The following is a 13,796-nucleotide window of genomic DNA, read 5'->3' as shown; positions in this document are numbered from 1 at the left end:
AGCAATGCAAGCAAAGATAACTAGTTGTTAAATAAACTTCTCTAAATACAACTCAGTATTTTAGGAATAAGATATGTATACTATATATCATAGATCAGAAAGTTAAATGTCTAAAATGATAATCTCCCTAAAACAGCAAATTCATGTATTAAAACTTTAATGCTAGAGTTTAACTAATCAAAGTGTAATGTCTTGACTCCATGCATTAAAGTGTTGCCTTCGCCTTGTATAAAATGCAGATTAGCAAAATTTATGTCTACTTGTTAATGGCTATCTATAATCAAAGACAAACCTCTTAACATTTAGCTTTGAGAAGGGTATGAAGAGAGAAACATTATTCCTGTATTTATACATTTGCTATTAGATATTCCTCCAACTGGGCAGGACCCAGAATGTGTGTATGTAAATTAAATGGTCCATTTAAAGTGTTTTAAAAATACCATATTTTTACTCTTATTTATAATTATAAATACTATAACTTTTATAACTGTATAATTAATCTTTGTGAGCATTTTATAACCAAAGCTTAATTCTTCAAGTTTCAAGCCTTCAGGGAAAGTGAAATCATCTGTTGGAAAAAGTGAAACCGTTTAACTGTCTCTCATTTCCAGCTAGGGAGTGTGAATTTGATTTACCCTCCTACCTTGGTTATGCAATACCACAGGAGAAATGCAAAGGAGAATTCATGGACATGAAAAACCACCGTCAAATCTCATGGCTTTCCCCCGTCTATCTGATTTAATTTGATTTATCCCAATATCAAAACTCCCTTGCCCAAGAGGTTCTCAAAATTAAAAGTATATCAAAATTCCTGAGGCACATTTAAATGCTTAGGTGCCATCTCAGACCTACTGAAATCAGAATCTTTGCAATATAAAAATAGGACGGTAGAAGTGAAGGGACAATTCTGTATTTGGGGAGAGTGTTAAACATGATGGCACATCCTGGATCTTCACATCGAAAAGTATTTGGAGCCCTAAAGCATCAGAGGCCTCTCCTGCGCACTAAATGATGCATATTTGAGACACATGCTGGTACCCCATGCTGAATAAGGTATCTGTCTCATGTCACAGAAAGAGTTGACTCGAATCATTAGGGAAACACCAGTCATTCTGCACATTTTAAACTGAGATATTAAGACATGTTCACAATTGGCTTATGCTATGTTTGGTATGTGGAATTATCCACAGCTTTGAGTTTTAATGGGGAACTGCATGCTTTCTCTTCTCCTCTTTCTCTGCTGGGAAACAAATTCAAAAAAAGAAGTGAAAGGCTTTTAGCTTACATCTTCATCTTAACTGTGACCCAACTGCTTTAGTAACTCTGTTGTCCAAATCACGCTTTAACTATTTATATTTACGTAGTGCTGTTCTTTTACGTTAAAATTAAGTTGTCAAATTTAGTTTATATAGGCCGAATATAGGCAGCAGGTATCTACACTGCAGGGGTGATTAACCAGGCCTCTTTTGGGGGACCTACAGAAGAATTCCATCTCTACAGTTTCAAGGCCTGCTGTTAAAACTAGGAATCACCCAAGTCTGTGGCTTACAGAGGCACTGGGACACCTGTCTTACAAGCTGAAGGCAAAATCCTGATACCAACCATCAGCACCAAGAAGGAGACAAGGCAGCAAACTTCAGTGATTCAGACTCAAAAAAGGCTTTCTTTAGAGAGGACAGGAGCTAGAAGACCACTGAAAAATAATGTGCACTGAATAAATACACTTGAGTAAAGACTTAAATTTTATTCTTAATTAAATCCTCACTTCAAAGTAGTGACTAATGCCTTCATTTCAATTTACAATTTTGTGGTAGCTGAAACAACAGATCCCTCAATACCTTCTCCTTAACGGTCAGTCCATGTAATTCTGCTGTAAGACAGTGTGGTACCCTCTCCAGGACCCATCAGCGGACAACCTTTTTTCTTTATCATGGAGGCTGACAGAGGGAGCCCTGGCATGCTCCAGGCTCTGCTCCCTAACCAAGACACTTTTCCTTCAGCTAAATGCCAAGTGAGTAAATAAGTAATCAGCATATATCTCAGGGCACTCAAATAGGCCAGCCAATCCGGGTTTACAGCCGCTCCTCTATTATCTTCCTCTCATTTGACTTTATTCCTCATCTCTCATTATCATTTAATTTACTTAAGAAGTTCAATAATATACTTAAGTACAGAAATAATCATCTATGTTATATGGATAAAAAACAATGAAGTATTTGTACATTCTCCAATGCTCATTAAAAAATGCAGAGTATAAATGGAGTGCATAACAGGTAAGTCATTTTCCATTCATTAGCTGATAAACAGTACACAAGTATAAATATTTAAAAGGAACGTTCTCAGAAAGTCTCAATTTTACAAAATCCAACTTTTCAAATTTATTCAAAGAGGTCTACAATGTCTGCAGTCTTCAAGAATGGCTTGCTCAGGTTATTTTAAAAGACATTTTTAAAAGCTGGTTCACAAATATTTTCCTCAACTATCACTATCTATGAAGACACATGCCAAATGCCACATCACACAGATGGTGCTCAGAGCTACTCATATTTACTCCTTTAACCCTCCCGACTTTATGAAATATGTACTCTTTATTGTCTATGTTTTATGAAATAGGCACTCTTCATTGTTCATGTTTCACAAATTAGAAAACTGAGGGTCAGAGAGGTTGTTTCTTGATCCCAGAGACAGCTGGAAATCAAAGGGGCCAGTACTCTAACTTAGGCTGTCAAATTCTAAACTCTTAAACACTCTGAATAGTCTTACAGTGGGAGGTATGAGAAACCCATGTGTGGAGAGGATGGGAATAATGAGCTCATCCAGCCAACAGAGAGAGTACTTAGGGTCAGTTAAAGCAGAGAGGGATGTTGAGGAAACTGATCACAGGTGGTAGCAAATCCTCTGTAAATCACGAGAGTTGGGGCAATGTCAGAGATGATTATAGGATGTAAGGAAAGGCAAGATTTGGAGGTGAAAATAAAAGGAGGAAGAGTATTGGGCTGAAAGTAACTTTGCAGTCTCTGCATTACCTTAGCAAATATGTCAAGTTAAAGATGTGAATCCTCCAAATTAAGAGATATACATACACGTAGTTCTGAGATTACTTCTCTTTTGGTAAATAAAAAATATATATGTATTTTAATGTGAAGGAAAAATACCACCTAAACATGATTATATATTACATCGATTTCATTAAAAAGAACACATTTAAATCATATTATGAAATCATCAAGCTTCAGTTAAAACATAAAACTGGCAATTTTTGGAGGAAAATTGGGCAGTAATTACAAAACTCAAAATGTATATACCGCTTGCTCTGGCATTTCTACTAATAACATTATTCAAAATTACTTGCACAAATACACACACACACATGCACACAGGGTAGTCTCGGCAGCACGGCATATAGGAGGAAAAAAATGGAAACAACTTTAAAATCTTTCAGTGGGTTAATGGTTAAATATATCAATATTATGGAATATTACACAAAATTTAAAACAGTAATAGACTTATCTGTACTAACATAGACATTCACAATATATTGACAGAAAGAGCAAACTGCAGAAAAATGTTTTTTTAACCTGTTTTTAAAAAATGGCATACATGTGTGCATGAAGAAAACTGCCTCAAAGAATATAAACCATACTGTCAAGAGCGGTTGCCTTGGGAGAGTAGGGAGCTATTGGAGACTAAGTGGGAAGCCAACGGGGACTTGTCTTTTCATGTTCCTATACTACTGTACATTTCCCCACGTGCAGTCTTATTTTTTTAAGTTTCACACTACTGCACTTTGAGATAACATTTAAAGCAACTCTGTTCTCTCCTATAGAACATATTTGCTAATTATATCAACTACCAGTTGATCATACCTTTGTTTCACCAACTGTCAATGCCAGAATGTTCTACAATAGAAAAGTATATGCTTGTAATAACTGAATTATCTCCGTAGTATACTTGAAAAATTGGTTCCTAATATAAGCCCAATTACAATGAACATGACCATCCTGAGGGAAACAAAAGGAAGAAATATGTGACAACAGGCGTCAATCAAATGACTCACTGCTTGATTTGGAACATGTATATGTGTAAGAATAAATCTCCAAGTTCCTACTAAGAACAAAATGAAATGAAAAAATAACAGCGTTAACTTTTTTGTATATTAAATTGCTTGTGCCTATTACTTCTTAAGTTATTGTCCTTAGAGAGGCTTCCAAGATACACAGGTCATAGTTTTGGCCCTGATGGAGCTTATAATCAAGTACACATAAGCTATACAATGAACAAGGAGCTGCTGAGTAGGCTTTTGCTTGTCTGGTAATATCTAGAGGAGCCTGAATGGACTGATATGTAAGACACAGAGAGGGGACACAGAGGCATTTAATGGCGAAGTTTACCGGACAGGCAGGCATCAATGAAACTTATGGTGTTGGTTTAGTAAGAACCATGCTCAGGCAAGCTGCAATGTCTGATCGAAGAAAAATATACAAGCACACCTGGGTAGAAGTACAGGAGGTACACCTTTGTAGTATGGACACTAAATGCTTCCTGGGTTTCTGCAGAAATACAGCCAAAGAGTCACAGAATCGGAGGTGGACAGGATCTTATATGTCATGTGTCAACTCTCATGGACATTGAAATACACCCTTTTGACATCTGGCTGACTAAGATGGTATCTCTGGGCACATGGCAATGAGGGATGAGTCTAGCCTATTTTTGGGATTGGCTAGGCCTTGGGAGTGAAAGGGCCACTAAAATGACCCCCTCTTCCCACTGTTCAAAGTTGAGACCAATGTCACAGCTTCTCCTCAGTCTGCCCTCTTTGCTGTAGTCTGCCCAATACAGACTAGCTTATAAAGAGGTTGCACAAGAGAGAAAGCAGAAAAGGAAACATGCCAGAAAGTCAGAGAGAAGCAAGCTGACCTCCAATTCTAATTCCATCCCCCCAGCTGGTTTCTTCTCTCTTCTAACTGTGAGTACTTCTAGAAATCCCAACAAGAGGTAAATTCAGTTATTTATTATTATTATACATGTATACGTTATATCATTAAAATTCTCCCAACACTGTTAGGGAACGTAATAAGCATTACAAATATGAGAAAAAAATTAGTCTTACCCAAGGTCATATAGGTAATACAGAGCAAAGACAATCCAGAACTCCGGGCTTCCAGATTTCAAGTTCAATGTTCTGTCCCCACACCACAATTTACTAATCTATATGAATCCCCTCTAATAGTATGCATAAAGAACCAGAAAAGACTGAGATGAATTAACTGAGAGAGTGGGTTAGTACTTGGAAATCAGTACATTTCTAAATAAGTACTTAGCAAAGACACCAGCCTCTTTTTTAAGAGTATGGAAGCTGGAAAGTTATATTAGAATATAAAAACAAAAGCAAACAATTTCACTTAAAAAATGCAAAACTATAACTGGCAATCTCCTTAGAAGGCCACTAACTATCTTACAGCCACTATTTAGCATATAGCAGCCAATTTTATAATCTAATCAAAGTTACATAGAAAATGTTATAAAAACACAATCAAATGTAAAAATGTCTACTGACAAGGACTAAACTATTATGGTGACTAAATCTACACTCCAACCACCTTTGCTGAATCTGTGACTTTGGATAAGTCACTAACCCATTCTTGGTTTCTCCATCTAGAAAACTACTGCAATTACAAATTCCCAATGTCTACATTTAAAGGAAATTGTGAGGAACAATGTGCCTGAAATAGACTTGAAGAAGCTTTCAATTCCTCAGGATAAAATTCTTTTAAAAATAAAATATTCAAAATAATGGAAAGCAATTTTAAAAAGCATTAGGATAAGTTCACCAGGAAAAAGGAAAACCTACTATCCACATAATTTGTAATCACTTATAAAGTATATTATGACTTTCTTTAAAAAACATTTGGATAAGCTAAACCTCACTGTCTTTAAGATGCCTACTAAGACAATCAAATCTAAATCCTATCCTAATATTTATCTAGCAAAAGAAAAGTGATGCTTTTCCTTAAGAGAAAAATTAACTCTTCCTAAAATTCAGTCAAGACATATTTCTTAAAGAAAAAATACACTCACAAAAGTATACAAAAAAGTACTGCTATAAAAAATGGTTTAAAGAATGCTTTATATATAGATGTTTGAAGGCAGGGGGACCATGTAGCCAAATAACTGAAAAACATTTTTAATCCCACCCCCTATTAAGTCATTAATCTAACAGTTAAAATAAGACCCTCCAGGGAGCAGATTTCCCATTTCATCACTTAAGGTCATGGCCTGCTTCCTACCTCTCCTTTTTTTTTTCTTTCTTTCTTCCTTCCTTCCGTTTTTTAACTACTTGTCACTAGAATGAAGGCAAGAAGGAAGGCAGCTCATGTAATTGGCCCATTTCCAGGCTGGGTGCAAATGTGATGATAAATTAAGCGAAAAGAAAGCTGGCAGGACAAACTGCTCAAGTTCACTGTTGTTCTGAAGCTATTCTCATACAAAAGTTATTTGAAAATCACATTGAGCCTAAAGCTAACCTGCATTCTATCCTGGATATTTCCTTAGATATATTTTTCTTCCAATATAATGTCATAAGAACATATTCTGCATCCAAATTTAGTTTACATTGTATCTGGCTATTTCATTGAGTCTATTTCAACATAGGATCGATTTTAAAAGCTTTAAGATAGGAAACTTTGGGAGCTATCCTTCAAAACAAGGAAGACAAATACAGGACAAACTGTTGATGTAGACCTCTGGTTAAACTAAAACTCAAAAAAGAAAGTGACCCTAATGAATTAAGAAAAAAATAAGGAAAATAAGAGAATGCATACAGGTTTGAAGAAATGTATATTCTATTCTCTGTTTTTGCTGAACAACACTGAAGAATTTAGTAAGAAGCCACAAAAGGCTCATGAGAAATCTCTGAAATGATTGTTAGCAGGCCTGAATTTTTACAAGGCAAGAGGACTGAGACAGGTGATATGACAGAGCAGTAGCCTGCTTGCAGAAGTCCTTGAGTGCATATGCTCTGGGTGGGTCCAAAGTACTTCTGTGGCAATGTTGTTTACAATCCTGTTATTCAACATTGGCAGACTCTACCAAGCAAAATGCTTCATACACCTTAAGATAACTACTTTTATAAAGCTGAACCTGATATGGGGAGCATTAGAAGAAATATGACTACATGGATTTTCCTGACATAAAAACCATGTTAAAGATATCTTATGGCACCAGGAGACTTGTAAAAGAATGCTCACAGCAGCTCTATTCAAAACAAGGTTCATTAACAGTGGAATGGACAAATAAATAGTGTGTTCTCATACCAAGAGTACTCTAGAGTTGTGCTGTCCAGTAAGTCACTAGCCACATGTGGCTATTAAGAACTTGGCTATAGTGTGATTTGAGATGAGCTATAAGTGTAAAACAGACATTAGATTTCAAAGACTTATTAATAAGGAAAAAAAGGGTAAAATCAATATTGATGTTTAACTGGTATTTATTAATATTGTGATATTAATGAGTACATTGAATCAACATTTTGGATATACTGAGATCAATGAAACCTATACTAAAATTAATTTTACTTGTTTCTTTTAAAATAAAGCTATTGGAATAGTTTAAATTATACATGTGGCTCTTACTGTATTTTTGTTGGACAGTGCTGAGAGTGCTCTATTTCTTGGCCTGGATTTTGGTTTGCTTTGTTAATCTGCACATTTATTTTTTTATGTACTTTTCTGTGCATAAATTATATCCCGCAATTTAATGTTTTTAAGAAATATCTCCATCCCTGGATGGTGTGGCTCAGTTTCCTGGGTGCAGGCCTGTGAACTGAAAGGTCACCAGTTCAATTCCCAGTTAGGGCATATGCGTAGGTTGTAGGCTAGGTCCACAGTTGGGGACATGCTAGAGGCAACTCTCCCCGTCAGTCTCTCTCCCTTCCCCTCTCTCTAAAAATAAATAAAACCTAAAAAAAGAAAAGAAAGAAAGAAATCATCTTCAGGCTCGTGGTCCCTCTTGGGAGCACACCAGCACCTTTCCCTTCCCTCTCTCCTTCCCCCATGGGCAGGCATTTCCTAAACTATAAGGGACGCCCTGAGATTTGCAACTGGAAGAGCAGTGGGCAGCAGCAGCTCATCAAGGCTAACCCCCTGAACCTGTCCCCAAGGCTCCCTTTTCTCTGACTCTCCAGTGAGCTGACAGCAGCCCTGCTTTGGTTCTTTTTTCCTGTACGGTTTCTAGAAAGCCAAAACAGCTCCTCCTGAGCTCTCTCATGTTGCTTCTTCTATCCTAAGTCCTTCCTTGTTTCACTATCCCCAGCTGAGAGAGAGAGAGAAAGAGAGAGATGGGGGGGGGGGGGGAGAGAGAGAGAAAAGAAATAATCTCTAACTGCTTTCCTTCAACATTTCTATTTGCTATACTAAGAAATGAATTTGAAGAAAACCTAAAACAACAGAGTACTGACTGGCTCTGTATCTCAAATCAATATAACTAAAGGAACGTAAAAATGTTAGGCCCCTGAGCTGCTTAGTCAAGATTATCACATTCTTCAACTTACTTTTAAAAATCAAGAAATGTATAAATGTTTTAAAAACACAGAAACCTATAATTTAACAATACTATTTATCCTGTACTAATGTACTAAATGAAAAAGACCATGTGTCCATTTCTGAGAAGCTGCACATATATTCTTGTGAGTCAAGAATATATGTATGCATATTTGCAATGCATACTTGGTAAATGTGTTTACAAATAAATGAGATAATGTGTTGAATGTATGAAAGATTTAGAAGAAAATCTTTAGGGATTTCTTATATATGAGAGCCATATCCTAATCTCTTTAAACAAGTTGTAATATTTTCCTAAGAATAATTTCTTTTATTAAGCATTTATTTATTTAGAATTTTAAAAAATTTATCTATTGATACCAGAGAGATAGACATTGCTCTGTTGTTTGGCCCACTCACACACCCACTGGTGTCTCCTGCATGTGCCCTGACCAGGGATTGAACCCGCAACCTTGGAGTATCGGGACAATGCCCTAACCAACTGAGCTTGCTGGCCAGGGCTAGAATAGTTTATTTTCTTAATTGGAGGCATCCTGTCAAAAACTTCCTGCCTTGGAAAATAAAATTTTTAAGAAAATAAAAAAAAGAATTCTGATTATGCACAGGCCAATTTACGGATAACAGCTGACATGGGTGAATTAACTAAGTGTTTCCGCAACTAATATCTAGTATGTGATAAAATTTTAAAAGGAGAAGTCTAAAAGCTAAGCTTTAACAAATGAGAGCTTTTTCTAAGCATGAAAGGCATGGTAGCTAGAATGCGTGCAGCACTTCTTCAGAAAATGTTTTCGAATGCAAAACAAAACTTAGAATTCCCTCAGCTACCTAAGAGCAATGCTGATGAAGTGACTCACATTTAATTCACTTTTATGAAGAGATAAACTTACAAACAAAAAAGAATCTAGAAGAAATCTATAGAATGAATGAATGTCTATACTCACCATGAACTTGGTTAATTTCTGAATTCTGGGATAAAATTTCATCTGCTAGTTTTTGAGCAGTTGGCAAAACTTCTGTGTGGTGTACTGTGATCAAATACTGTACAAACTTTTGTAGTTGGTCTCTATTCATTTGAAAGAGAGTCTCTGAAATGGGAAGATGCAATTTGACCTGATCTGGCTTGCGGATACGGTATAAAGACAGTGCCACAACATGGGCACAATAAAATATGTCCTTGTTTCCACAGCTGCAGGTCACTGAGGTAATCTTGCAACGATCAAAGCTGATGGCCACGTTGCAAACAGTTTCTGGCTCCGATTGTATTGCAGGTTCTGTCACTGTGCCACTCAAGTGGAAACCTAAATAAAAGAAAGGGAGGAGAGAGTTTAGCTTCTGCATTCAGATGCTATGAAATATTCTAATTCTTTGAAATGTGCAGTACTTGACAGCACCAAGAAAAAATATGACAGCTTTTACTTTCAAGTGAAAACATTCAGGCCACTCAAACCCCACTCCACACCCCACAGGTAAAAAAATAAATGGTATTCAACAGACATCTGAAGTATTTTACAGAGCCATATGAAAGCACTTATTGCATATACCATCACCATTCATTCCTATAGGAAATTGTTAGATTACAACACTAATAAGCCATCATTACCAGGTAGCCTCTAGTCTCCTTTAACCAGCTTTCTAACTCTGAGGGGTCTCCCTTTCACAAATATTGACCAGAAAAAAAAGTTTTAATTAATAATTCTTTCTGTAGCATGTATAACATACCCCCAATATAGCAACATGTATGAGCAGTGTCTGCTGGAACTGCAAAGCCCACCCAATCTCAGGTATATCACATCTAAGTAACTAACGACGACTATTTTCTTTCATACTATATAGAGTTAAAGCTGATACAGATGTAGGTTGTTAAACATTCACACACATGGGCACGCAAAATCACCAAGTGACGATGGGCTTTAGAGGCCTCCTAACTTCGCCTGAGAGCCACACAGGAATCCTACACAATCTCCCTGACTGATGGCCTTGTGGGCACTGCTAATAATGGTCCAATGATGACACACTGACCCCACACAGGCAACAATTCTTCGGAAAGCACTACCTGCAGCATACAGCCAAATGAAAACTGCCTCCCACCACTGTCACCAGGCAGTCCTGGCCTGCTGGGCCAGGGGACAGAGGAGGACAAATCCTCCTCACAACTCTTCTCTAAATGTATCTGGAAGGTCATCCTGAATTTTTCTCGGCACATCCATTTCAATTTCAGTTCCATCTTCCTTCCTGAAAGCCACATTCAGAGGCCACGGATAAACCTTAAGGGGATCTGTTTGGGAACCTTTAGAATACATTACATAAAAATGTCAAGTGCCTGACAGAAAATGGAAGCTACAAAATAAAGCTTTTGGCTTGCTGTCAGCCTTCCAGTACCTACACTACTTGAATAAAATTCATCGAGCTCGCCACCGTTTCTTCAGATTTGCCCTCATTTACAAAGGATCTTCAACCATGTGGGACCAGTCAGAAGCTGCGGAGATGCAAAATGAGAATGATGGCCAGATGACAACTGGAGTTCAAATGTGGGGCATCTGAACCCCACTTACTGCCGTCTTCTTCAAGGGAGGGTAATCAGGCCAGAGAGTTGGAAGAAACACTATTCAACTTATGAGAAATCTTTCAGGGTAATATAATTTGATCTTGATAATTCATATTCAACATTTAGTGGAAAAAGTGCTGTAATAATTATTAAATTAATCAACTTTAAAAGTACTTCCTAAAAACAAGTTACTATTGTTGCTTCACAATGAGAAATTTTGAGAATTGTAATATGATAGAAAACTTTTGGTTTTCTTTTTTCTTTTTTTAAAATTCAAGTCTTTTTTTTAATTGATTTTAGAGAGAGGGAGAAAGAGAAAGAGAGAGAAACATCAATTTGTTGTTCTACTTATTTACGCACTCACTGGATGATCCTTGTATGTGCCCTGATTGGATATCAAACCTGCAACCTCTGCATATCAGGACGATGCTCTACTCAGGGCTTAGAGCTTAGGTTTTCTTCCAGAGTTTAAGATGAATATTCCAGTCTCCTTTATCTCCTTTAGTCAAGAAGTTTTGTTTTATTTTTTTTAAAAAAAACCACAATTAAAGAAAAGATACATAGCAAATGTAATCTTATAAAATAAATTTTTAATGTATTTTCCTTGTGTTTTTCTTGGATAAAGTAAATACCCAAGAAAATTTCAAAAATGAAAAGGACAATCTTGCCTTATTATATATAACAGATGTACTGTAAGTATACAATAACTAGGACAGGCACAGACTAAGACCAAAAAAAAAAAAAAAAAAAATCAATGGATCATAAGAGAGAGTCCAGACAATTCCCAAGGCTATACATACTGAACATTTAGTGCAAGGAATCTGTTTTTTACCTGTCACATATATGTGTGTACAAAGAAACCAGTTATTACTACAGGAAAACAAGTTACCATAAATAGCCCATTTATAAAATTCATCTCTCTCATGTTAACACTATCATGTCTGTTCTTGATCACCAAGTCAACATCTTTGTCTCTCCACGAAAGTGATACTGGAGAACTCCCCTAATCACACACAGACAAAGCCAAGACAACTGAAGATCCAAGAGTTAGGCTAGTTAGTATTTAAATAGTCATTAAGGATAACTTAATAGGTACTTCAAGAGACTGATTTAACTATCAAAGAAGAGGCCCTTAGGAAACCTAACGAAGCCCTCAAAAAGTTCTGCAAAAATTACTTTTTCATTCATGTGATCTGTACATGTCAGAAGGAAGTATATTGAATTCTGATCCCACATACAATTTATCATTCAATTTCATTACATTAAACATTTACTACTCTTGTAAAATTTCTTAAAAAGCAAACTATAAAATATTTTGACTGCCAAACAATTTAAGAAATATGAGAACACAAATAAACATATACATGTCTTACAGAGTAACACCTCATTAATCTGATATCATCAGACATTAAGGAGTTTCATAAATATTCATTTTCCAAGTAATTCTAGATTATCTTTCATGTACCCAAACTCATTTAAGAATTCTAAACATTTTTTTTTGGAAATATTTCTGTGTTGTAAGTTCTACCCTGCTGTCCTATTTAGCTGACCATTCAGCATGTTACCAAGTGAGTGGAGCAGCGCTCCCTGTAACGGACAACTGCAGGTGGCAGTACTCTTTCTGTGGGTCTTTTTGGTACTTTTCTCCATTATCAGCTACCACAATGACTCCTCTCCCATACTGCTACCCTTTTGCACAGCAAATTTTTTGCCCCCTCGGTCAGCTGCACCTCTAATTTGACTAGCCTTGTGACAAGGATTTAATATTTAGAAACCTATTTGTTTTGGTGGGGAGGGAGATGTCCCCCTTACTTTTAGGTTGGGATGACTGATGTTCCTAGACATGAGAAGTTTTATTTTAAATACAGGAAAATTACATACAGACTTAAAGGACAACTGGTATATTACTTTTTAAGACTATGAAATATTGAGTTAATATATAGGAATTCCATTAAGCCTTACGTCAGGATGGTATAATGGTATAGCATGTATTTTGGCTTCTCCCGCTTGAGTCACTTTTGAAATTCCACTCATTCACACTCTGTGTGTCCTAACTCATACCATCATAACATACCAGAGAACACATAGGAGAACCAAGGAGAATATTCCTCCTTCAACAATCCCTAAATGGCTGTAAGACATCTTTACCCCACACCCTCCTATTCACCCCCAACTAGTCTCATCTCTTAGGTACTGGGTGACTTGAAATATAATAATGTTCCTGGGCACGGATTTTGCCTTTCTGGAATTCTGACAAATGATGACGACCAGCTGTTTTAGGCAAAATCTCCTCTGGGATAGTTAGCTGTTGTGCATGACAGAACTGAGGACACAAAAAGAGGCAATCTTCCACTCTATGATAAAACATGGATAATTAACTCTTCTTTTTTCAAAGAACTAAAACCAAAGAAATCATCTAAACCTTTTCTTGTAAATATATTTATTTGACTTCACAAAATATAATCTGTCAAAGACTGTTAATCCCCTGAGCACAAACCTCACTGGGCAGTTACACTGTTTTTATCATCATGTCACCAAAGAACCCAATGAAACCTTAATGCTCACATTATCAATCTGTAGGAACTCAAGAAAAACGAAGCAAACACCGAGGCACAGTATTGTACAGGACTTGGTAACTGAGAGACTTTGACTGGGTTCAGGTTCTGTCACTTAAATGCTGAGTGTTCTGGACA

At 36.5% G+C, this 13,796-nt stretch overlaps 1 protein-coding gene across 1 annotated transcript in view; it reads right to left on the bottom strand.

The window, feature by feature from the left end:
- Window positions 1–13,796, bottom strand: part of ZSWIM6 (zinc finger SWIM-type containing 6) — a 176,132-nt gene that overhangs the window by 57,606 nt on the left and 104,730 nt on the right. Inside the window, exon 2 of the mRNA XM_054578394.1 lies at window positions 9,500–9,856. Coding sequence (XP_054434369.1) covers window positions 9,500–9,856 — 357 coding nt within the window. The remainder of the gene's footprint in view (window positions 1–9,499; window positions 9,857–13,796) is intronic.

Source organism: Pteronotus mesoamericanus, unplaced genomic scaffold (assembly GCF_021234165.1).
Source record: "Pteronotus mesoamericanus isolate MK-2021 breed Mesoamerican mustached bat unplaced genomic scaffold, CSHL_Meso_final contig_50, whole genome shotgun sequence".
Classification (NCBI taxonomy): Eukaryota; Metazoa; Chordata; class Mammalia; order Chiroptera; family Mormoopidae; genus Pteronotus; species Pteronotus mesoamericanus.
The sequence above is the reverse complement of the archived record's forward strand: the minus strand, read 5'-3'. Positions and strand labels throughout refer to the sequence as shown.